The sequence below is a fragment of the Colias croceus genome, chromosome Z (genome assembly GCF_905220415.1).
Source record: "Colias croceus chromosome Z, ilColCroc2.1".
Taxonomy (NCBI): Eukaryota; Metazoa; Arthropoda; class Insecta; order Lepidoptera; family Pieridae; genus Colias; species Colias croceus.
In genome coordinates this window covers 12,348,917-12,374,307 of record NC_059568.1, presented here as the reverse complement: position 1 = coordinate 12,374,307, position 25,391 = coordinate 12,348,917, and the positions used below count along the sequence as shown (strand labels likewise).

General features: G+C 32.5%; 1 protein-coding gene across 4 annotated transcripts in view; it reads right to left on the bottom strand.

Annotated features, from left to right (window-relative positions):
* Positions 1 to 1,233: 1,233 nt before the first annotated feature.
* The window catches only part of LOC123705108 (period circadian protein-like), a 36,814-nt gene continuing 12,656 nt past the window's right edge, over positions 1,234 to 25,391 (bottom strand). Inside the window, exons 9-28 of one of the 4 annotated variants that reach the window (XM_045653731.1) lie at positions 24,698 to 24,773; positions 22,431 to 22,622; positions 21,989 to 22,217; positions 21,046 to 21,157; positions 20,809 to 20,928; positions 20,321 to 20,470; positions 19,855 to 19,973; positions 19,624 to 19,722; positions 19,077 to 19,217; positions 17,331 to 17,508; positions 16,756 to 16,903; positions 16,085 to 16,198; positions 15,337 to 15,444; positions 14,687 to 14,850; positions 12,105 to 12,248; positions 8,194 to 8,355; positions 3,743 to 3,829; positions 3,350 to 3,451; positions 2,866 to 3,009; positions 1,234 to 2,127 (exon numbers count right to left, since the gene is read on the bottom strand). In XM_045653731.1, coding sequence (XP_045509687.1) covers positions 2,026 to 2,127; positions 2,866 to 3,009; positions 3,350 to 3,451; positions 3,743 to 3,829; positions 8,194 to 8,355; positions 12,105 to 12,248; positions 14,687 to 14,850; positions 15,337 to 15,444; positions 16,085 to 16,198; positions 16,756 to 16,903; positions 17,331 to 17,508; positions 19,077 to 19,217; positions 19,624 to 19,722; positions 19,855 to 19,973; positions 20,321 to 20,470; positions 20,809 to 20,928; positions 21,046 to 21,157; positions 21,989 to 22,217; positions 22,431 to 22,622; positions 24,698 to 24,773 — 2,691 coding nt within the window. In that variant the 3' untranslated portion in view covers positions 1,234 to 2,025. The remainder of the gene's footprint in view (positions 2,128 to 2,865; positions 3,010 to 3,349; positions 3,452 to 3,742; positions 3,830 to 8,193; positions 8,356 to 12,104; positions 12,249 to 14,686; positions 14,851 to 15,336; positions 15,445 to 16,084; positions 16,199 to 16,755; positions 16,904 to 17,330; positions 17,509 to 19,076; positions 19,218 to 19,623; positions 19,723 to 19,854; positions 19,974 to 20,320; positions 20,471 to 20,808; positions 20,929 to 21,045; positions 21,158 to 21,988; positions 22,218 to 22,430; positions 22,623 to 24,697; positions 24,774 to 25,391) is intronic. The other 3 variants (XM_045653733.1, XM_045653732.1, XM_045653735.1) reach the window with 3 other exon arrangements.

Below are 25,391 nucleotides of genomic sequence, written 5' to 3'. Positions count from 1 at the left end.
CACATCGAACGAACTAATTGACAAATATATACTAGTCTATAGAAACAAGACAGCGATATTCATCGAACAAGACGACGTACGAACTTCCCGACTTCACTACTCTAAACAAATTCACATATTCCATTTACGCCGCTACTATTTTAGATCTACATAATAAAATCAACCGGCAATATTGTTATTCATCCAAAATTATTACATACTGTGGTAAATAACGACCGGTCGTTTCACAAAATGCCTTCAATTATTGTTCTTAATACACATATTTCAATATAGTACGGAATATAACGTTGACGTTAAACAAATGCAAAACATTATTATTGAATAAACAATCTTGAATGAAAACATGTCTATTTTATTGCAAATATGTAGCGGTAGTAGAGATGGGTATGTTATTGTATTATTGTTATTGCTTTAAATAACTTTAAATGTAAGTATAAAATATGTAAAAAAATATTTTAGTGACCTTATTGCAATATTGATATAATTATGATATATCGGCTGTATATAATATAGATTTAAAAATATATTATAAGAATAATCCGATAGGTAACTTTTATACTATGTATTAGACATAATATTATAAATAGCTTATTAAAATATGACTTTGTTGCAAGACTTAATTATATATATATAAGTATAAGTATATATTCGAAGTGAAACTTCTTTATCGGGGTTGGAAAAAAATTTAGTGTTACATTTTTTCGTTACGCGCCATCTTTTTCTTATACCTATCACGCGTGATTCAACGTATTTCTACAAAGTTGCATATAACAAATTATTTTTTGAAAAATAAGGTCATAAAGAAGTTTCACTTCTTACGTGTGTACACAAGTACACGCACACATTTTTTTAATTTGTTTTTCATGTAATAGAAACTTTTTGATCCCAAAGGTATTAATTATACATCAGAGAAATGTTTCTTATAATACAAATTTTCCCAATAATTAATGATAAATAAGTATATGAAAGAGCTGCATTCAAAACACTATACTCATGCAATCATTCATAATAGATCTTGTTAAAATACAATTATTGATTACTATATATAATATGTTTTACTACATCTTTTACATACATAAAATGTCCATGTATTAATATTCGTCTTTTTTAAATAAATACCAAAGGTATAATAATTTAACGAATATAAAACATATTAATATATCTCATTAACTCTACACATATACTATATTTAATAATATTATAAACATATGTATAACATATTCTATACTATAAAAAGTAAAAACATACAATTGTACATTTAAAATGTTACTTTTATGTTTACAATAGAACAATCAATGTAAATAAATTAACATTCTTTGTAACGTGATATCAAAAATATACGTCACATTTTACGTTCATTTTATATTAGGAAAATATTTCTTCGCAAAAAAATACTTCAAAGAAGAATAATAAAGTATATCATTTAAACAACAGAAAAAAACATGTGATAAATAAATTGATCTTATCAAATTATTTAAAATTTAACAACTTTGCGCAAAAATTACCTTTTAGTTGACAGGATTTTATTAATGCCCAAATAAAAACATTGCAATTATATTTTAATTATGCGATAATCTGTATCACAGACGTTAAAGTCCTTTTTCCAGAAGATTCTCCAGTAACACTTCCATATTAATTTATCTAAAGGGTGAGAAATAAAAAATGGGAATTGATATGATATTACTATCAATCTTTTTATACGAATATTGGCTCAGTCGAACTGAGACATCGCTATTATGAATCCCATAATCCCTTTAAATAAAAATTAAACATTTAATATTTAATCTTAATAAATATATATTTGAAACGAGTGTAAGTAGTAATTACACAAAACATATATATTATTATATGAAATTGGAAGTGGTAATAAAAAACTTACTAGCTATGTTTAGCTTAATATATCATTTGGCTTAAAAATAGACACACAAATGATTATTCTAACACCAAAATTGTCTTTCGTCTTCATATATAGTTCTATTCACGTGGCGTGTTCGTGTTAGGTTTGTCGAAAACAAAATGGCGGCATTATGAAGTGGACGAGCTGGCAGCGTCCTCTGGCGGCGGGAGAGGTGCATCTTCCTCGTAAATCATTACTAATTTACTGTATTCGCGCTTTCTCCGGCGACCCTGCAAATGTTACACTCTGTTATTTAGGATAAAAACATAGGGTAGTAAGCGTAAGCTTTAGAATATGGGCCATATTTTTAAGGTAGGTAAACTTTCAATCTACCATGTAAAGTAAATATTATTATTGATAAATGCATAGAGCGTAGGTAGCTCCATCAATAAACCACGTGTCGTTATCTGTGGCAATCATGTTTTTTAATTATTCGTTGCAAGAAGCTTATATTTATTACACTGGAGATTGCACTATGAACGTTGACTTGTCACGGGAAGGTATGACCTTGAATGACGCCTGGTTGTTTTTTGTCCCTTTCACACCTAACTTGGCAAGTTGGTGTGAAAGGGATGAAGGAACAACCAGGCGTCATTCAAGGTCATACCTTCCCGTGACAAGTCAACGTTCATAGTGCAATCTCCACTGTATTAGATATAAGCTTCTTGATTCGTTGACACATTTAAAAGATAGCTATAATATTTAGATCTCCTTAGTTAAGGGGCTAACTAACTTTAGGATTTTTAGATTGGACAACCTTAGGACTAAGAGCGGTCGTTCACGGGCGGCTCGAGCAGTTAAGGACACGGACTGCTTAAGCGGTCGCTACAAACCGCAGCTAGGTCGAGCAGTCCGTGTACGGCAGTGAATGAATGTCCATAATTCACCGCGCGGTCGCGGCTTCAAGCCGTCGGTCTCAACTGCTTGAAGCGGTCCGTGTACGGCCGCCCTAAAGGTGGGTGACATACCTGGACCTTAGGGCTCCTGGAGAAGTTCTCTTCCCCGGAGCTGCTAGAGCTGGTGAGCCCTTCCTCGAGCGTGAGCCGCGCGGCAACGCCCTCTAACTGAAGGTCTAGGTATAACTGACCCAACTGCTCGTTCACTAGTGTTGGCTGGGAGAGGAAATTCGATATAATACAAGAATTAACTCATGGGGTCCAAGTTTTATTTAAAAGTTTAGATTTAATATAGTTCCCTTAAAGGAACTCGTTGGTCGTTCCTGGTAAATCCTTTTCTCTACAAGGGAGTTTGGGAGTTATTGCATTATTGCTTACTAAATATAAATTGATGTGAAAAGAATTCAATTTAACTCAAATTCTAACAAATTATATTTATGCAAATAAATATGCTTTTAATAAATATTGCTGTCTCTTCAACTCTCAAACTCTTCAAAAAATCCTTAAAAAACTAATTTAAAAAATGTTGCAAATAAAATAATTAAAATAAACTCACTTGTTCTAAGGTCTCTAGCCTCTTCTTGTCGCAAGATAAAACCTCTTCCATTGTCTTGGGTAGCACTTGATATTTGTATATCAGCTCTGATGTCACACATACCTGAAACAATCATGTAAAATTTGTTTAACGTAATAAATAAATAACATCTTTTTAAAAGTATTTATTTATTGTACCACACCATTTAACATTACAATGTACCTACAGTTTATAAATTTGTATGGATGCGAGGTAAGGTACAAAAGGTGACCTTATCGATTAAAAGCGATTTCTTCCAGGCCAACTAAGGTAGAGGATAGATTTATATAATACATATTATAGCGGTATTGGCTGGACCAATCGTATTATTTGTATATATGTATCAAAAATTATATATTCAATTATGCAACTTACATGTTCCATCCATGGCGGATCCATTTTCCTTCGGGCTACCTTTTTCGCTTGCTGACTTTCATAAGGTGGAATGGGATCCATCGACCGCTGTCGTAAAAAAACAACTATTATAAGTATTTCAATTCCAAAATACAAATATTTTAAGGAGCTATTGAGTATTTTTAAATATGAATCTATCATTACAATACTTATATTTGTGGTTAAGGTGGATGTTCCGACCGTCCCTCCATACATTTTTGATTACCTCTAAACACTTAACACAGACACTATTTCTTTAAAACTAATCATTTTATCACTTCTCTATAATGAAATGTGTGCGCGTTCGACCTTTTTAATCAATAATTTACAATATTTACTTAGAAAAACAACAGTAAAATACCGGAAAAATTTGACACTTCTACAGTAGTGTGCGTGACTTTTGCCAAGCGAAACACGACATAAAGCACGACATCTAGCGCATAGACTATATACTTATTACAGATCTAGCGCGTCAATGTCTAAACGAAAGGCGATGTTTAGACATAAGACGCGCTAGATGTCGTGCATTCGCGTTCGTTATCTTATATATACTTAATGAGCATAATTCTAATAAATCAAAGTTCTGTGTAAAAATTGAGTAATTTCATTTCCAATCGTTCAAAGAAAATAACAATAAAATAAAATAAAACTAATGACCTTAGAAACTATGTTTTTTTTGTAAACAATTTATTACTCATTATTGTTCGTCCGTCGTAGGTCTGTAAACTGTATTGTACACTGAAGGTAAATGGTACTGTAGGTACTTTAGTTCGGCGTCGTCGTCGGCTTGATATAAATTACATTCTTGATTTCATTGACACGCGCTATGATTTGCGCGCGGAATTTCTTGTGTTGTGAATTTATTTTTGTATGTTAAGCATTTTAATTGATTCAAATTGCAATGTTTCTCTAGTATGCATTTGAGACTATATTGTAAATTGTAATAATTGATCGTGGGTATAGTAATTAATTATTCTAATAACGCAATTAGTAATATATGTATTTTCGGTGGGATTCAAAACAAAAAATTGGCCCGTGATTTTTATGAAATTTCACCACATTGCAAATCACATCAATCATAGTTCATACACATGTATGACGAAAGTGATTAGTATTGTGGCTAACATTGACTCATCAGTTCATCACTGAAACCATTAACCAGTGATAAATCAGTACCTATATCATATTGTGTTTGAATATTTTTAAACAATGATATAAGTATACAATTATTATAAATCGGTAAACTATCAAAGTAATCACAAACTTGCAAACATTGGTAAAATGTCCAGTAGTTTATGAGCCTATTCATCACAATCAAACAAACAAACAAAGTTTTCCTCTTTATAATATTAGTGTAGACAAACACTATGAATACGATCACGAATGCAAATTCGGGGATTTTCTAATTATTGCTAAATAATAATTGAATTCGTTTAGAAATACTCTATAATTTTTAGTGTATAAATATTAAATAGACATTTATAATGTGGTGCTCATTTTTTTTGTACTGCTAACGCTATTGTAGGTACCTATTTTCGTTGTTTTATTTCAAGTGAACACGGCCATACAATTTTGTCACGAGCCGCCTATGATTGTAGGTACTTTTGTTAGGCTCCTTCGTCGTCCGCGTCGCGTCGGCTCGAAAGTTCTTGATTTCATTGTCACGCGCTATGATTTGCGCGCGGATTTTCTTGTGTTGTGAATTTATTTTTGTATTATTATTATTTTTTATTTTTTTTTTATTTTATTGATTTAAATAAAATATTTCACTAGTATGCATTTGAGACTATATTGTATTATGTATAATTTATCGTAGGTATAGTTATTCTTATAACGCAGTTATATTTTCGGTGGGACAATTTGACCCGTGATTTTTCTGAAATATCACCACGTTGCAAATCACATCAATCATACACACGTATGACGAAAGTATAGTGGCTAACATTGACTCATCAGTTCATCACTGAAACCAGTGATAAATCAGTATATCATATTTTATTGTGTTTGAATATTTTTTAAACAACGATATATACAATATTATTATAAATCGGTAAACTACCAAAGTACTTCCGAATTTTCAGACAGACAAACAAGTAGTTTGAACACGCAGTTTTCTTATACTAGTAGCAAAAATCAAAACCATAATATTATGTTTACCTACTATATTTTACTAAAAGTCGAGTGCGTCGAAATCGTAAATAATAATATAATGTTTTTCACCTTCCTGGTTATTTTCCCATAGTAAATAGTGTTTTAGGTTTGTTGTTGTAGGTAGGAATAATAATAATTATTCTTACTTGTTGGTTATGAAATGTATATTGAAATAATTTACTTTTACAAATCATTAGTGATATTAGTTTTGAGTGAAAATGCTTGGATCAGCATAATATTATATGGTACTTCAAATACATGTTTTGATAAAAAAACAATAGTGTAATAAAATAAAACTGCGTTTTATTGTAATCAATGTTGACAGTTTTAAATTCCAAAATTATTGATCAATAAAATAGTTTACACCAACAAAATATATAACTTTTATTTTTATAACCATCGTTCATAATATAAACCGTAGCAGGTGGCGTTTTGAAGTTCTGTCTACTCATACAGAAAAATGGAAAACTTGTTTTTTTTGTAAACAATTTATTACTCATTATTGTTGTTTGGCTGTGTGTTTGGCAACTCGAAGCGTGGTCGTCCGTCGTAGGTACTTTTGTTCGGCGTCGCGTCGTCGCTCGTCCGCGTCGGCTTGATATAAAACATTCTTGATTTCATTGACACGCGCTATGATTTGCGCGCGGAATTTCTTGTGTTGTGAATTTATTTTTGTATGCTATGCATTTTAATTGAATCAAATTGCAATATTTCTCTAGTATGCATTTGAGACTATATTGTAATAATTGATCGTGGGTAGGTATAGTAATTAATTATTCTAATAACGCAATTATATTTTCGGTGGGATTCAAAACAAAAAATTGGCCCGTGATTTTTATGAAATTTCACCACATTGCAAATTATATAATATATATTATACAATTACAATTACAATTATTATAAATCGGTAAACTATCAAAGTAATCACAAACTTGCAAAATATGCTTTTCCGAATTTTCAGACAGACACACAATTTTATTAGTTTGTTTTAGCAAAGTAGGTACCTATACCTATACGCTTACGTCGCGCGTCGCGTCGCGTCGTCGAAAACGGTGCGCCCAGAAACAAACATACCTACCTAATTCAGTTACAATCCTTTTTTTGTTCCGTAATATATTGTATTCTAATACGATTTTTTTTATTCGTCGGCCAGTTCTACTAGGTATAAAAAGATAAAATTGAAATATAATTATTGTAGCGACAGCCATATGTTACTATGTTTTCGTAAATATGTTTTTCACCTTCCTGGTTATTTTCACATAATCTTATATATATATAAATGAATCGCAAAATGTGTTGGTAAGCGCATAACTCGAGAACGGCTGAACCGATTTCGATAATTCTTTTTTTATTATATTCCTTGAAGTACGAGGATGGTTCTTATGTAGAGAAAACGTAAACATGTACCACGGGCGAAGCCGGGGCGGACCGCTAGTCTAATATAAAAATGAATCGCAAAATGTGTTGGTAAGCGCATAACTCGAGAACGGCTGAACCGATTTCGATAATTCTTTTTTTATTATATTCCTTGAAGTACGAGGATGGTTCTTACTTCTTATGGAGAGAAAACGTAAACATGTACCACGGGCGAAGCCGGGGCGGACCGCTAGTAAATAATAAAATAATAAATAGTGTATTAGATTTGTTATTGTATCTTGTATACCTACGAATAATTATTCTTACGTCTTGTTGGGAAATGTTCAAATACATACCAAACTTGCAAAATACTAATGAAACTAACTATTGAAATAATTTACTGTTACAAATCATTAGTGTTATTAGGTAGTTTTGAGTGAATAGGCATGGATCAGAAATTCAGAATATAATATGCTACTAACTACTCAAATACATACACGCCAAACTTGTTTTACATTCACGCCATCTAGAGTTCAATCTTTATCATTTTTGTATACGTCTGTGTGTGTAAACGACCCTGTATGCAATGACAGATGTTAAAACGCATGGTTTTACCGAATTGGGTGGATTTTAAGGCAATGATATGACATATTTAAATAAAATATAATATTCAGTAATCGCCATGACTATTCCTACGACCTTAATCTTTTCCAATTACGCAAAAACTCAAATAAACTAGAAATGTAGAATTCAGCGCCATCTAGCGGGACATTGGCTGGGAACAGATCGTAGCAATCACCTTAACCCAAATCTTCTTAGTGGCAAACCGGAATTATTAAAACTTAATTTAATTAATTAAAATAAAATATATTTATTAATTGTAATAACTTAACTAACTAACCATACTAAGTACCAATATTTCTTACCTTCTTAACATCACTTTCCTCAGCGCTGCCAGATTCGCTCTTAAAGAAGTTAGAATAGAACGAGGAATAGCTGGATTCCTCGTCAGTCTTTTCGTTTGTAGCGTCGCTGTTGCCGAGACGCTCTTTGCCCTTGCTTCGGTTCTCTGTAGCTGCATTTGCACTCTGTTGATAAACACACATTTAGCACCGAAATTTCCCGACTGAAAACTAACACCCAGTGACACAACATTAACTCTTACAGTTATACCTCTTACCAAGATGTTACGTCGTAAACCTTCAAATCAATATAATTAACTTATTCTAAATCTGTAGTAACGTACAAACAAGATACACATGATAAGAAGTAACAAATCATACTTGCGTCCAGACAGTGTACCCAAAACCACTTCACCTTAGTGTCACCTAGACAAAACAATACATGTAATATTGGGCTGTAGTGAAAAGTGCACTATATAAATAAAATTTCATCAATGTATGTATAGAAAAATATAAACAGGTTTTTCTTGTAAGTTGTGTTATAATGTACGAATAAATATCACCTTATTTGCGCATTCATCTACCTTTTATTCAAAACACTTAACCAAGCAGTAACATTAAGTAAACTTAACATTTTACTTAAAAATAATACACTCTTAGAAAATAATTAAATCAAACGTCTATTATCTATGGAATTTTAATCTTTGCAAAATCAAGTATCACTCTTTGATCCAAGTATTAGCAAAGCTGAAAAAATATTACTGATTTTGTATCATATACTGAAACGAACCAGCAAGCACACAGGATTTTACGTCACCATGGCAATGCGCGGACGTACCTTTTAATGAGGATAATAATTATTATTATATATTTTTATGAATGCATGCGTTTTTCACAAACAATCAAAATTAATTTTGGTAGCGGCAGTGCGGCTGTTATAATAAAATTATTGTTATTAAATTTTGAATAGTCATAATATATGATTTTTATTTAAGGTTTTATGTCTCCCGAGCGCATAATTATTGATTACTACGAAATAGCAATTTTCAAATAGCACACAATCACATTGTCAAAACCAGAATTAGCATTCGAATCCTCTTATGAATTTTAGTCTAATTCTATAGTCCAAGATCCCAGAGCGATAAGACATAACTTATTTTCTAAAAGATGAAACTTTAAGTTCTCAGTAGTGTCTCATGTACTTTGTATACCTGCGTGTTTGTGAAGTTTGCCCAGTGACACCTGGGAAGGTACCAGGTGAGAAAGGTGACTAAAAATAAGAGTTACTTTACTTAAATTTAGATGGCTGATTTTTAGATATATTTTATAGAATATCATTCTCAAATGGTATCGCAAGTATCAGACACTTTTCATGGACCAAAACTTTTGTCAGACGCTTTAAAGCTCCGCCAAAAATAAATAAACTTTACTTATTTTTTAATGTCTGATTTTTTAATATGTTATCAACATAACTATTACAAAATTATATTTAATCAGTCAGACAAATTGGAATGACCAAAAATCCACTAAACACAAAAAATATTCAGCCGTGAGTACGAACGCGAGAGCACTATATGAGCATGCGTGTCAGAGGGAAGAATGTAAATATTCCAAAAAGTACTTACTGCTTTCGATAAAATATTTCTGCATCTCTTTTCAAATAAAATGAATTTCAACATTAAGGTAATAATTAATAATTATTAAAATTAAAATAATTTATTGCATATATTCGGTAAATTATTTTTTAGCATAGAACCTCCACCTTTTTGTTTTAGGATGAAAAAGAAAATAGTGTGACAGGCTTAGTGCTTGACAAAGTGGTAAAGTCACGTATCGATAAAAATACAATAATTATAATATCTATCTTTTTCTTCCCTAATATTTACGCAATTATGCACATAAATTTAAACAATATTTTTTAAGGTTTCCATTTTTTTAGATTTTTGTGCTCTTCTAGATTGCGTAAAAAATAGATGCGATCTTTAAACAGACTGGACTCCTAATAGGCTAATAGTGACTATTTGTAGCTATCATTTTGAGAGAAAATATGTCAACATAATTTAAAACTCATGCTGCCATATTATCTATAGAAATTTAAAAATAGTCTCTTTTTAACTATACGGTATAACTATTTATAACTATATACGGTATGTACAAATATATTTATTGAAAGGGCTACAAACTGAAACAATCGATATTTATTTAATGTGAATTGACATTACTTTTAACTTTTTTCTATACTACGTATTTTTGTTATTCAAAATCTGTGGATGTGTCACGCGCTACTATCGATCCCCCTCAATACCCTTAGGATACTCGTAAACACGCTTGCTTGTGCGCGTGAGCCATTTCGGACGTTTTGTATGAAGTTTCCTTACTGTATGTATCTGAATATTGTGTTACTATGGACGTCTCACTCGCTCTGAAACGCATGCATAAGGGTCAACTCACACCAAAAGAGCGGCGAAGCGCAGCGCAGCGCGGCGAAGCGCGGAGTAGCGGATGCCCGCGACTTCTCGAGCATTCCAGCGACTTCTCGAGCAGTCGCGGGAATCCGCGCGCCTTCCCGCGATGAATTCACGGGTCGCTCTTTGCGCAGTTCGAATGCTCGCGCGCACAGACGCGTGCGGGGAGCGGGCGCGAGGGGCGGGATATTGCCAGCGGCCGCTCGCGAATGCTCGAGCATTCTCTGGAATTCCCGCGACTTCTCGCGCAGTCGCACGGTCCGTCCGCTGGAATTCCACGGAATTCCAGCGGCGCCACGGGCATCCGCGCGACTCGTTCGAGCTTCTCATGCGATAATGAGTATTATAGTAATGAAAATAAAGTTAAAATTCACATGACACGGAAACTGCGCTCCGCTTCGCCGCGCTTCGACGCTCTTTTGGTGTGAGTTGACCCTAATGCTCTCGCGTTCGTACTCACGGCCGAATAATTTTTAGATAGATATTATAATTATTGTATTTTTATCGATACGTGACTTTACCACTTTGTCAAGCACTAAGCCTGTCACACTATTTTCTTTTTCATCCTAAAACAAAAAGGTGGAGGTTCTATGCTAAAAAATAATTTACCGAATATATGCAATAAATTATTTTAATTTTAATAATTATTAATTATTACCTTAATGTTGAAATTCATTTTATTTGAAAAGAGATGCAGAAATATTTTATCGAAAGCAGTAAGTACTTTTTGGAATATTTACATTCTTCCCTCTGACACGCATGCTCATATAGTGCTCTCGCGTTCGTACTCACGGCTGAATATTTTTTGTGTTTAGTGGATTTTTGGTCATTCCAATTTGTCTGACTGATTAAATATAATTTTGTAATAGTTATGTTGATAACATATTAAAAAATCAGACATTAAAAAATAAGTAAAGTTTATTTATTTTTGGTGGAGCTTTAAAGCGTCTGACTAAAGTTTTGGTCCATGAAAAGTGTCTGATACTTGCGATACCATTTGAGAATGATATTCTATAAAATATATCTAAAAATCAGCCATCTAAATTTAAGTAAAGTAACTCTTATTTTTAGTCACCTTTCTCACCTGGTACCTGCCCAGGTGTCACTGGGCAAACTTCACAAACACGCAGGTATACAAAGTACATGAGACACTACTGAGAACTTAAAGTTTCATCTTTTAGAAAATAAGTTATGTCTTATCGCTCTGGGATCTTACTCTACTAAGTCGATTCCTCAATATCCCTATCATATTTTGTCAAACAACCAAATCTTCTAATAAAGCATCAAAGAATTCATCAAAAGAGATGCGATGTTTAAATGAGAACTGATTCAAATGACAAAAAACGTTACACAACCAACTTCTCTACGGAATAGGCAAATGGTAATCTGCATCTACCAATAAGTCGAATGAGCTACACAAGCCCTTTGTTTCGTCGGTCATAATCCATCAAAATACGTTCAAAGACATACCAGATTAGAAACGGCAGCCGACGAGTTACTCGTACCGCTGCTTTTGTCTTTTTTAGCCGCGGCCGCTAGCTGTTCCGCCCGTTTCTCTCGCCAGGTGGACGAAGGGACCAACTTGCTCTTCGTTGGGAAAGTGAGTTTACAAGCCTGCGATGCATTGCAATTGTGAATTTCACGCTATGCACCCGTTCCGTACCACAAATAGGATAAGCGTTACATGCGAGTAGCTAACGAACAGTCTGTATGCAGCTTTAATAAGAAGGTGTTATTTGTACAGCTTCAAACGCGTATTAGTCAATAGATTAGTGGGTTTAAAAAAAAACAATACATCTGCATTTCATACCATGCTGGTTAAATATACTAAGCGGCGGTTTCGTCCATTGTTTCGCACTAAAAGCGTAATAGGAAAAGTAATGTTCAATGAACACCCACTTGAGACAAATACTGGTACGTATTTACATGTTAACATTTAGGCATAACAATTTCTATGCAAGCAGCCATAGCTAAGTTATCCTTAACACATAAATAATATATTATTTAAGCAGTAAATGGCCCATTGCATTCATTTTAGTCAATTCTAAGACAAATAAAACGAAAACCACACCAGCAGAATACCAATAAAAACAGATGAAACCCTTGCATGATCGTAAAATTTCGTATCACAGACACGTTCGTCAACTACCACCACTGTAAAGTTGTTTAGAGAAACGCAAGCAAAGCCAATGATAATAATTAATGGATGATGGTATGCAGTGAATTATGGACATTGGACATGTCGTAGTATACTTCTCTACTACTATGTGCCCGATGTGCCCCTTGGTCACAAATTGTCACTATATTTGCCGCATCTTGTACCTAACCGATGATTTTTGTATATTTTTTTATTCGGTTTATGTATTTTTTTATTACATTTTTTTTCTTTTTTAAAGCATTTTGCGATGTTAGTTTGCCAGTATCAAATTAAAGATACTTATTGCATTTTTTTTATTATTATTGGCACATAGCATGCGTATATGTCCAAAACATTGGTTCATCCATTGACCATCGTTCTGAAATCCTTCTTTAATTAAAGATAGGATTATCAATTTCAGGCTTTTAACGCTTATACATAATTAATAATAATATTTTCACCCTTAAATAAAACGTACTTAAAAATAAGCATATGCTCAGCAACAAAAAAAACATAGCATATGAAGGCGACCTTATTTAAGACATGTACGTGTCGCTTTACGTAAGCTGTGAGATGTAGATAAGTTTGTGCCCTTACAACTATTAGAGCTAGCGCACAAGAGCAACTTTTGTCTCCCCAACTATTTTGTTTCTCCCATCAACTCTATGGGCCAGTAAGAAAGTGCGCGCACGTAGCGACGCAACTCTCCATAGAGTTGATGGGAGAGACAAAATAGTTGCGGAGACAAAAGTTGCTTTTGCCTCTAGCTCTTATACGCGGCGAATTTTGTGAGGGATTCAAAACCAGGCTCGGGCGAATGTGTAAAATATATTTACAATTGTAATATATAAATACTATAATTTTTCCAGTTATATGCCAATGTAAATATGCAATATATATGAGCAAATACGTTATTTTATAATAACTAAGTACCATTTATAAAGTTCAAACGAAAATAATCTGCATTTTGTTGTAGCACTAACCCCTCAACGTGTCGAGTCGTTACTTTTGACAGTAGGGGTACAATTCAATTATATTATAATAATAATTATTTATTTACTATAAATAAGAATAAAAATATCTACAATTTCAATATCAATTAGTTATTTATTAAGTTTTATTAATGTTATGTAAGAAATATATATTTATAACAATACATAAAGAAAGCATAACAAAAATATAAGGAAAACGAATAAATAAATACCATTCCACTCCATTTGCTATGTTTTGATTACTCATTTTCAATGTTACATCTACAACACTAAAGTACAAAGTTACTCAGCAAATTTTACAATCACCCTCTAAACTCAAATTCAAATATCATTCATCCCATTCTTCTTTTTCTCACATTTAACAGCCATATTACATCGAAATAAGTTCAAAACTGACTTACCACCACAAAATATCTAACATTCTAAACTTTATTTTCACTGTTAAATTTTTGCGAGGTACTATAATCCTGGAAATATCTCCATGAAAATCTAATAAACCAAATAAATCCATTTCTTTTGGCGTTCTAATGTTTGTGAGGTACAATAGCGGACACGTCTTCGTTGAAAATCTAATAATATGCAATCTAAATCTATGCATTTCCCGTTTAATACTAGAAGATATCGCCATAGCGAATTCAAATTCCTCACAAAACCGCCGCGTAGGGTGCTCATAAACTAGAATATTTATTTGTAACAGAACATCAACATCTGATTAAAAAACCAATCAGCATATTGCGGTAACATTTTACTGAGCAAATGTGAACGCAAGGCAATGCGAAGTATTACAGGTTGGTGTGCACTCGCTGCGAGCACTATATCGAAACGGTAAAAAATAGTTGAGAATGTTACATTATATATAAATTGATAAAATGCTCTAGTTTTTCAACCCGAGGTTGTGCTGCAAGTAACAAAACGACCCTCACCTCCTGGTAGTTCCCGCTGGACAATCCCAGTGGGTGCATCGCCGCGTTCATACCTTGCGCGACGAAACCCGGCTGCATCGGGTATTGCATACCCATTTGAGCGTTTATCGGCGAATACATGAACGGCGATCCATATACCGGCTGACCGTACATTACATAGGGCACTGAAAGTTACATGGACAATCTTTACGATACCATACCACTTTATTGAACTTAAACTTATATATTTTATAAATAATTTATTTAAAAGTAACAAGCGCCAAATAGAATACAACCAACAAATAAAAAAAAAATACATGCCACTAGAAATGAAAATTGAAATATGTTTACGATATTATAATATTACGCTATTTGTGGTATCAATTCTAGAATGTTTACTTCAATAATCGGCAGTTTAAAACACGTGTAAATGAGTTTTTAATGAATTATCAATTATTTTTTTATTCATAATGTTCTATTGGTTAAAATTCATGTCGGTGTTATATTACATCGCCAATATTTATAATGCTATTTTATGAGCGATATCATAGACTAGCTCGAAAGAGTTTTTCGTATCGGACCATTAGTTCCTGAGATTAGCTTTACAATATTAGTATAGATTTAAAACGTACGTTACTGTTTTTAGATTAAAATGAAAATAAATAACTTACTGGTAAACGGATGATTGCTAGTTGACGGTCCCTGGTTTGGCATTTCCGTATCATTTTGCATCATTTGCTGGGATGATGCGGGCATAGCATAGCATATCGGGAACATACCTGAACAAAAACATTCATTGTTTATATTTGCCCTTTTATTTATACAAATATGTATGACAAATAGGTCATGGTAATATTTTTTACTATAAAAAAATTTAATGCCCAAGATGACGTCATAAGTAAAATACTAATTTAATTACGAAACTACACTTGAAATACAGAAAACCTATACATTACACAAATTGAAATTAGACGATTGAAAATAGATGACAAAATATCATTGAAAATGATGATGATGTATTGAAAAGTAATCAAATAAAATTAAATAAAATAAGTTATTGCATACTAATACATTTTACATAATTATTATTAGAAACCTTCTGCGTATTGCAATACAATATTATATTTAATTACATTAATATTGTCACATACATTTCAATTTTCCAATACGCAGATTACAAATTAACCATAATAATAATATACAATTTAGATATGTCCGGGATTATACATTATAAATATTCGTAGATAACTTAGTTGAAGACGTAAATAAAAATACTCATATAGATGCATACATATAAATTGATAGCGATTGATTTATTTGGTAGGTTTAGTTAGATCGAGGTTTTCAAGTTAAGTTTAGTTTAGAATTCAGTAAGTAATTGATAAATGATAACAAAAGTGTTTTGAGAGGTTTCCTTACCAGGCATCGCAGCGACTGGGCTCATCATCGACATCTGTTGAGGAATACTAACTCCGAGGAAGAAAGTATTCATATTGTTCATGTTCATTGAATTTGTCGGCATTGGTGATGATACTGGAAAAAGCAGTTACATAAAAATAATTGTATTCCAACCACAGTTCAAATTTAATTGTAAAAAGATGTCAAATTGTAGGAAAACTAAACTGTAAAAAGATTTTCTTGTTCTTAAAACAAAGTCGCTTTCTGTGTCCCTATTGTCTCTTTGTATACTTAAATCTTTGAAACTACGCAACGGATTTTAATGCGTTTTTTTTTTAATAGATAGAGTGATTCAAGAGGAAGGTTTTAGTATATAATTTATTATGTTTTAGACATAGCGGGTGAAGCCGCAGGCGGCACTATATATTTAGTGAAAATTCTTTAAGCGTGTTCAGAGTAAAATTTCAAGGTCGCATCATGGCAATATCGTCACATACAGTACAAACGATCTTTTTTACATTAACTACTTCACTTGTATATTTCATTACAAGTACTTGTAGAATTTCGGTTTAACCCATTGAGCTCCAAGCGGCCCGATCGCTCCCAGACACAATGAATTTTTTATTGTGTCTGTGGTTCCGGGGCCTGAGTTACTACGCAAAAACAAATTATTAAAATATTATGTTCCTTACCAAGAGTATTAGTAAGTGTGTTTGATGGATGCGCTGGCGCAGCGCTTGTGCTCTGCTTCCGTCTGGGCAACTTGGCTGTAGAGTAACGGTATTTATAACCCGTTTCGGAGTCGTCGGAGTGCCTTGACGACCGCTTTAAACCGTGAGGCTGAAATAATTTAAAAAATATGTATTTTTTTATGTTTATAGAAAGTAAGCATTGTGTTTATTAAAGAAAAAAAGTAAGGTTTGTGTAGTAATTAGTAAACTATTTCTTTAAGCTATGATTTCCTTCATTAACCCATTGAGCCCCAAGCGGCCCGATCGGTCCCAGACACAATAGATTTTCTATTGTGTCTGTGGTTCCGGGGCCTAAGTTAAAAATAATATTTGAGCAAAACCTGAATTGAATAAATTTAAGTATGATGTTGGTCAGTCTGAATGTCTAATAAGAATTTTTGTCACAAATGACCTTATAACAATAATGTAATTTATAAATAATGGAAAATTTCACATAAAAATATATAATGATAAGAAATAACTACATTTTATGTATCCACCCTTGCAAAATTTATTACAATAATGAATAAACTTACTTGAGAATCAACAGTAGATAATCCAGCTGACGTAGGCAAGAAAGACGCATTACAACGGGCAAGATGTTCCTTCTTCTTCTGCCTAGATTCCTTTGATGCCTTCTTCCTGTCATCTTTGGTTACGGTTTTTATTTCACGGTGTAATTTCATTAATTCCTTCTCCATTACTGCGTTGTGCCTGTAATCGTTTATTATAATTAAAAGTATGTACAAGTATACCATTTAAGTTAAGCAAAGTGAATAACACCCGCGTAAAAACTTACTTATTCAACCTTCAACTTACATAAAAAGTATTGAGTTACTATGTAGGTACTCCGTACTAGAGAGGACATCGGTACTACACTATTTGTAACACGAGTTAGTAACACTCAGTCAATCGTCTCAAACATTTTTTTTTTGTTATATTGATTGGTTTTAATTTGATAAGTTTTTCATATTTTTTAATAAGATAAACAATATTTATTTGTTAAATTGATTGGTTTTAATTTATAAGTAATAAGAGGCAGAATATCTACTAAGTTTATGACTCACTAGCCGCCACGCGCCGCCGCGCTTGTCGCACAAATTTTATTCGCGATGTCCTCTCTATACGTAGTAATTATCTCAATGATAAATGGGACAAACAAAAGCAACATCTTCACAAGTTCACATCTTATACAGTATGTATAGGTAAACCAGAATCTGATGGCAAATAGGGAAATCAAAATTTTGAGTGTGCAACCCTAGGGAAAATGGACTGAACGATCTTGATACTGTTTACTTTTTATTTAGACCTCAATATCATTATTCACATTACATAAGTGGATAATACTGTACTTAATAATGAGATATCCACGAAATATTATGTAGGCACTTATTACATATACATATTATTTTTATATAGGTAATACAATATATTATTTATTTATACATACCTATTTTTGTAAAATATGGATTTAATGATAATCCAGATCAAAACTAGAAAACTGTTTATAAAATACCTATATGATAATATGATACGATGTTTTATAAAATAAAACAAAAATAAAATATGTAAAATCATGTTTATTTTCGTTTTTCGTACTAACACATTATAAAATTGACTTGGACTGCTTGGACTTGACAAATAGCCGTATTGTAAACGCCTGTAATAAGTTTCCATAAAATTATATTTTAATCAACAAACAATAGTATAGTTAAGTACCTACTTATAATATTTTTAATTTAAAGTATCACAACGGGTAAGTCCAATTTAGCACTAAAATCTTTCACGCGCTTTAAAATTGAAAATTGTGATGTGTTTGATCCTTCTTCATCGAATGTTTTTATATAGACATTGTAAACAACACCTATTGCTTGTGATCGCAGTGGTTTTATCGATATTTCGAAGATTTTGAAGACAAAATCCTAAAAATTAATCATCAACACAAATAATTTGACAACCAATTTGATAGTTGTCAAATAAGTTGCCACATGAAAATCTTTTATTTTTGAAATATAAATATGCCATCAGATTCTGGTAGACCTATAATAACTAATATCAATAAAAATGCTTTACACCAACTTAAACAGAAGCTTGAACTCATTAATGATTGTATTGTCACCGATCCTTGGTAAGTGAACTAAAATTGAATTGAAATGGAGTCTAAAGGATTCGGTTACATACAAAAATACAGGTCAAGGTAATTAAAGTGTGTTATACACAAATAGTTATGATCAATGATCATAGACATTTATAATGCTAAAAATAAGGTAAATTCAACTCACTTGCTCAAAGCAGACTCAGTTAGCCTGACGGGTTGATAATAATCACCCATAGGTGTGGAATTAGAGAGAGCGAGTGCGCTGGAGTCACATGAGCTCGTCATGTCACCAAAGTCACCGGAGTTTTGGGCCATCGGTGACATACTGAAAAACAATCATTATCTTAATAATCTTTAAAATATATAAATCTCGTGTCACAATGTTTGTCCTCAATGGACTCCTAAACCACCTAACCGATTATAATAAAATTCGCACATCATGTGCAGTTCGATCCAACTTGAGAGATAGGATAGTTTAAATCTCAAATCGTTTTAGAGAAAGCGGGCGAAGCCGCGGGCGGTAAGCTAGTTTATTATAAAATATACACACTAATACCTTAAATTATACACAATAACTAACCCATATAGTCATTAAAATTTACTTTAGTTTTTGAAAAAAAATATTTTTATAACTACAATCCCTTTCGTAATTTTTTCAGTGAATAATTATGATTAAGAAAATAATATATATCTAAAAAGAAAATGAGAAATTAATGAAAAAATCAGCATACCCGCTAGAATTCGTTTTTATGTTCTTATTGCCGGACGGCCTATCAGATGGAGTATCAGAGTTGTTCTCTTCAGAAAATAGTAAATGACTGTCGAAATACCTAAAAATAAATAAATTATTACTTCATCAGATCATATTGGAATATAATAATACCTTATCAAATTTGAAATGTCAATAAATAAATAACAATTGTATTGAAATATCAAATTCGCAGATACTTTTTTAAACTTACCGTTGTAATGTTTCGTTATAATTAAGTTGATTGTAGCTTATTTGTGTCTCAGTACTTGACTTACTGTCATTGCAGTCGTGGTGTGGGGAAATACCACCGAGCATCACTGAATCTCTCTCCTGTATTTTACAAATTTTTTAGTTAATATTATTAGTTTCAATATAGTTTAATTAAGCAAATTGAAAAGCTTAGTGAATTTAAAAGTAAGCATTATGTTTATAAGCATTTTTCAAATGTTTGTTTAATTATTATCAATTAAGTACGTATAATGTTATGGTTGAAAATAATGAGACTATTTCGTATATTGAGATCAAATTATAAATATAGTTATCTAAATATGTGACTAAAGCGATTACTATCTACTATCAATTGAAATAAGCTGACGTGACCAAAATTCGATGAGAACCATATTTTTTTAATGTAAATTTGGACAAATAATTATTTTCTCTCTTTTATAGATACTTACATAATATCCATTATCAGGTTCCTTTATATCTAGCCACATTTCATCGTCAGTCTTAGGAGCTTCCTCCATGAGACTCTCCATGAAGGAGGCGAGGTCTTGGCAACGCTTGGTCATCTGTTGTTTCGCTGCTTCGGCCGGCTTTGTTAATAGCTGGAAGTTTACAGTTGTATCAATAATGTGTATAAAGTTGAGTCACGTCAATGAAGGATGGCTTTCTATTGGTAAAATTTTCAAATTTGGTTATGGAGACGCGATTTTTTTAGTACATACAAACAAATTATACTAACACCGTAGATGGTTATCCGTTATGCAATTCAGAATTGTTTTTACTTGAATTAGAAGTCTCACTTTATAAGATCGGAAGACAGCAATTTTCAAGAAAGAAAACTAAAGGTTTTATATGTTGGGCATATATAAATAGTGGTAACAGATAAAAATAAACACTATGTATAGATAATATTGTATATTATAGTGGTTAGCATCCTTACCTCATTCATAATCCTCACAATACTCTCCCTGAGAGTTTGAGCTTTGTTCTTTTCATCTTCAGAGAACTTAAAAGACTTTTCTATGTCTGCAGATTGGAATACATCTGGATTATTAGGTCCCTAAAAAATAATATAATATTATACAAACATAACTCCATATAATTCCTTATTAGTATATATGTATAACAATCTGTTTAAATTTTAAAATATGTTTAGTAGTAAAAAGAATATTCTCACTTCAATCAACAAATGTTTTCCAATAACAAATTCCAGTTTCCTCGACCATGGATTAATGAACGAAGACCACTCCGTCTCTAATTTGACATAGTCGCCATTTTGAGCCATCATCCTGTAAAAATAAACTACAGTTGCAACCTCGGTCACGTATATCGACCTCAACGATAAGGAAAGACAAAGCGTAACTACTAAATCGTTACCAAAAAGAAAAAGTACCCAAAAATTACGGGGAAAATATAAGGCGCCGTGTAAATCGGTAGAGTAAACATGCAAATAAAACTATAGTCTTCGTTAAACGCATGCCAAATGATTGGTTAATGTGTTTTATGCCATTAAGCATATTATTATGACAGATGTATATTGTTGGTGAGTAGCAACACGTGACTAAAGATACATTTGTAACTTACCTCTTGGTTAGGTCGGGGACTTAAATATCACAGACTTGTCTGAAAAAGCTGCTCAAAGAAGCTAATATCAACATACCCTATATTACGTATGGGCAATAACTGAAGCTTGTCAAAAGTCCATTATATATTTAATTAATTGGCAAGATAAAATATATGTATTAGATTACAAAAAAATATAAAAAAAATCTATTTTAAATACCTGGCAATTTTGAGACTATTTATTTTTATATAAAATAAATAATATAACTGTAGGGCAAAAAGTATATATGTACTTATGTAAGATTTTGGATGAAATATTAAAAAAATTGAATCGTATTACACTTATTACTTTTTATAAAATTTTGCTTGCTTTTAAGAAAAACAATAATTATTTCTTATACCAAAGTTTATTTAAATCGCATATATACGAATTATGTATGTACAAAATGACAAATATATGAGAATACCATCAAATCCTGCTTTGCTATGTACCACGTTCCAACATGTTTCACGCGGCAAAATGCGTTGTTAATTCAAATAATCATTACGAGACTTACCTATAGGGTTTTGAGCGTGGTACTCCCCCTTCTTTCACAATAGTTTCATAAACCTGTCTCAAATACGCCAAATCGTGAGGATGGTATAAATGCAGGGCGTCTTTATTGACGATGTCTTGTGGCGAATAGCCCAGATAGGGCACAGACTCTGGGTCAATGTACTTAATGTCACCGTTCGCTGCATGTCGTATTACGAATGGCACAGCTTTCGATACTAACTCGTTGGGAGCTGAAAATAATAAAAATAGTTGTGAAATAAACAATATTAATTTAAATAAGAAGTAATCTTAGAAAACGTGCTTATAATTTATTATTTTACTATACTGACCGACATTTTGTAAACATGAAAAAATTGCAAATCCCATAAACCAAAAAGCCAGTAACTAAGCTGTACATAGAATAAAATGAATTGCACATCATCATCATTGTACAAAAAACTTACATTTAAACGCTGAAAAGAACGGTGTCGCCTGCACTAACAGGTATATAACCTCGCCTTCCTCATCGCATATATTTCTAAAGGACAGTTTCAGTAGGAACGGCATGAACGTCACGATTCTTTCCTTTATCCCGAAGCCTGAAGTCAGACCTCTGTACCGGCGAATACGGCACACCATCGTTGATACAGTATTACCTTTTGAATAAATAACTAATTATAGTTTTTTTTTTTTTTTTTATGTAATTTTTTTAGAATTTTTTGTATTACAATGCCAGCTTTGAGTGCAAAAGCTACATTCATATAATTGTGGATTTATGAAATCTAAGCGGGGTGCATAATATGCGGACAACCTACTTACCTCTTACACGAACATTCATACATAATATCAATATCATTCGACTATAATATCAATTTTGATGTGTATCAAAATTGTTAATATATGTATTTACGGACAACAAAAAAATTATAATAATAGAAAATCAGCAATCCAGACATTTAAGTATAAACCAAAAATAAACCTGAAATAAGCTACAAAAACGAGTGAATGCCAGTAGAAGTTACCTTTAAAACTGTTTAAATTACTGTGTACAGTAATCTTTTGTGTGAACTGCTCAAGTTAAAAAAGAAGCTAAAATATAGAAACATAATTATTTTCTCAAATATGTTGTACTTTTTTATAATTAATACCAATTTGACTAGCATTCACTTCACTCATCCATGTGCCAACCAGATAGATCTTTTTTTAATTAAACTCTATTTACTGTAAATAATTACTCATCTTATCTCTACTGTCAGGACATTCTAGGACTTGGTAAGATTCAATTACCATTTACATACTTACAAATTTTATAAGATGACGCCGTTACGCCGTTAGTACAGCGACGCATTCGCGTGCGGCAGCGAATCTCTGCGAAACTACTGCGTAGCGAAATATCTGCGGAACGTTAGTAAACAGCAATGTTTTCGCAACTTTTTCGCAATGCGTCTGTGTAATGGCCATTTCGCAGTTCCTTGCGAAACAATACTGACAAGGACGCAACTATTTCATCTATCTATGTGCTAGAGTGAGACATATCATATGCGAAAACCTGTCATACTACTGACAGATTTTTCGTTGTTTCGCTGCCGCTCGCGAATGCGTCGGTGTACTAACGCCGTTAGTACCGAAAAATATGTCAGTAGTATGGCAGGTTTTCGCATATGATATGTCTCACTCAAGCACATAGATAGATGAAATAGTTGCGTCCTTGTAATTGTTTCGCAAGGAACTGCGAAATGGCCATTACACAGACGCATTGCGAAAAAGATGCGAAAACATTGCTGTTTACTAACGTTCCGCAGATATTTCGCTACGCAGTAGTTTCGCAGAGATTCGCTGCCGCACGCGAATGCGTCGGTGTCAAGTCGGTGTACTAACGGCGTCTATGTCATAGAGTATGAAATTCATCTCATAATATTGTAGACTTATTTATGTCACATAGTAACATGTATGAATAAAACATAATATGTCATATTAACTCATATGCAATATACGATTAAAAAGATTAAAGAATGTCCATCACACTCAAACAAACATGGGCCAGTCCTTGGAACCCGTTAGTATTATTATTCTAAATATACTGTTGAACTGCGAAGGCGGGCGACTACTACGCATAAATGAGTATCTATTGACACAACTACTTACGTGAATACACAAACAACGTATAACCGAAATAAAAAAGAATTTTTATTTAGATTCTTAAGTAACTAATAATGTCAAAAAAACTTTAACTGCGTTTACGAAAGAACGTTATTAATTATGTATTTATTATCTGTAATATTATGACTTTTACTATGATATTAAAAAAAATATTGGCTTCTTGCTAACTAGTAAGTAACGAATAACGATCTAAGTAGAAATATAGACAAAAATTATCCTTAATCGCAACGAAGAAAGAACATTTTTAAATAGTCCTCGTTACTCAATTCAATCCGCATACAACAAAAAATTAACAATAAAATAAATAAAAAATGAAACAATCTATTACCCAATTAAATGTGTATCTACACAACAAAAAGTAACAAAACAAAAAGTTAACATCAAAAAAAATGCCAACCAAACATTCAAACAATGAAATAAATCACTTGTGTATCACAGCATAACACATATATATACATTTCTATATGTATATTATACGACTCAAACGTGTATCAATAGGTACATGCAGTGGCCATACACCAAGCGCAGAACAATCGTATTGGCACAATGGATTGTCACAAAGAGAAATTACCTTTCTTTTGCGTACCATTAACAGTTTTCGGCGCCGCCAAGCCGTTAGTTATAAGGGACGCGAATGTGTTGCGGTCCTGTGGAATTATATTAAATAAATAATTGCATAGATATGAACAACTATTAATAGAGCAGGGTAATTGCGAATGCGGAAAAAAATAAAAAATTAATTATATCCACTTCAAAGGTCCGATTCAGGAATTGTATCGATATATTGCAAATACATATTAATAGTTGATAATCGCACGTATCACTATTAAAATAAAACAAAGTCCACAGTTGCGATGATTTTTTTTTTAATTAATCCACTATCCGCAATTACCCCAACACATCATAAATGATTTGAACTAATTTAAAACATTAATAAATGAAGACATTATCAAACCGAACCCTGTCTTTAATAAAATAAATTAATTGTAATTCAAAAACCATTTTAGGGAACCTCCCCTTAGGCTTCTCAAAACCGTCTAAGCCAAGAAGGCTTTTTAAATTCTACGTAAATAACGCAAGACCACGTGCTTGTGTTTACAGTACTAATATTCTCTTCGAAATGTCCAAGTGAATTCTTAGAAACTCGATAGAATTCTCGCTAAAAGAAGTAAACAAGAGCCGTCACGAGCGAGTTTCACAAAACGTGACACTGAAAAGGTCGTCTGATTTCCTTTCGGGCTTCATCAACAAGCGTTGTCTGGAAT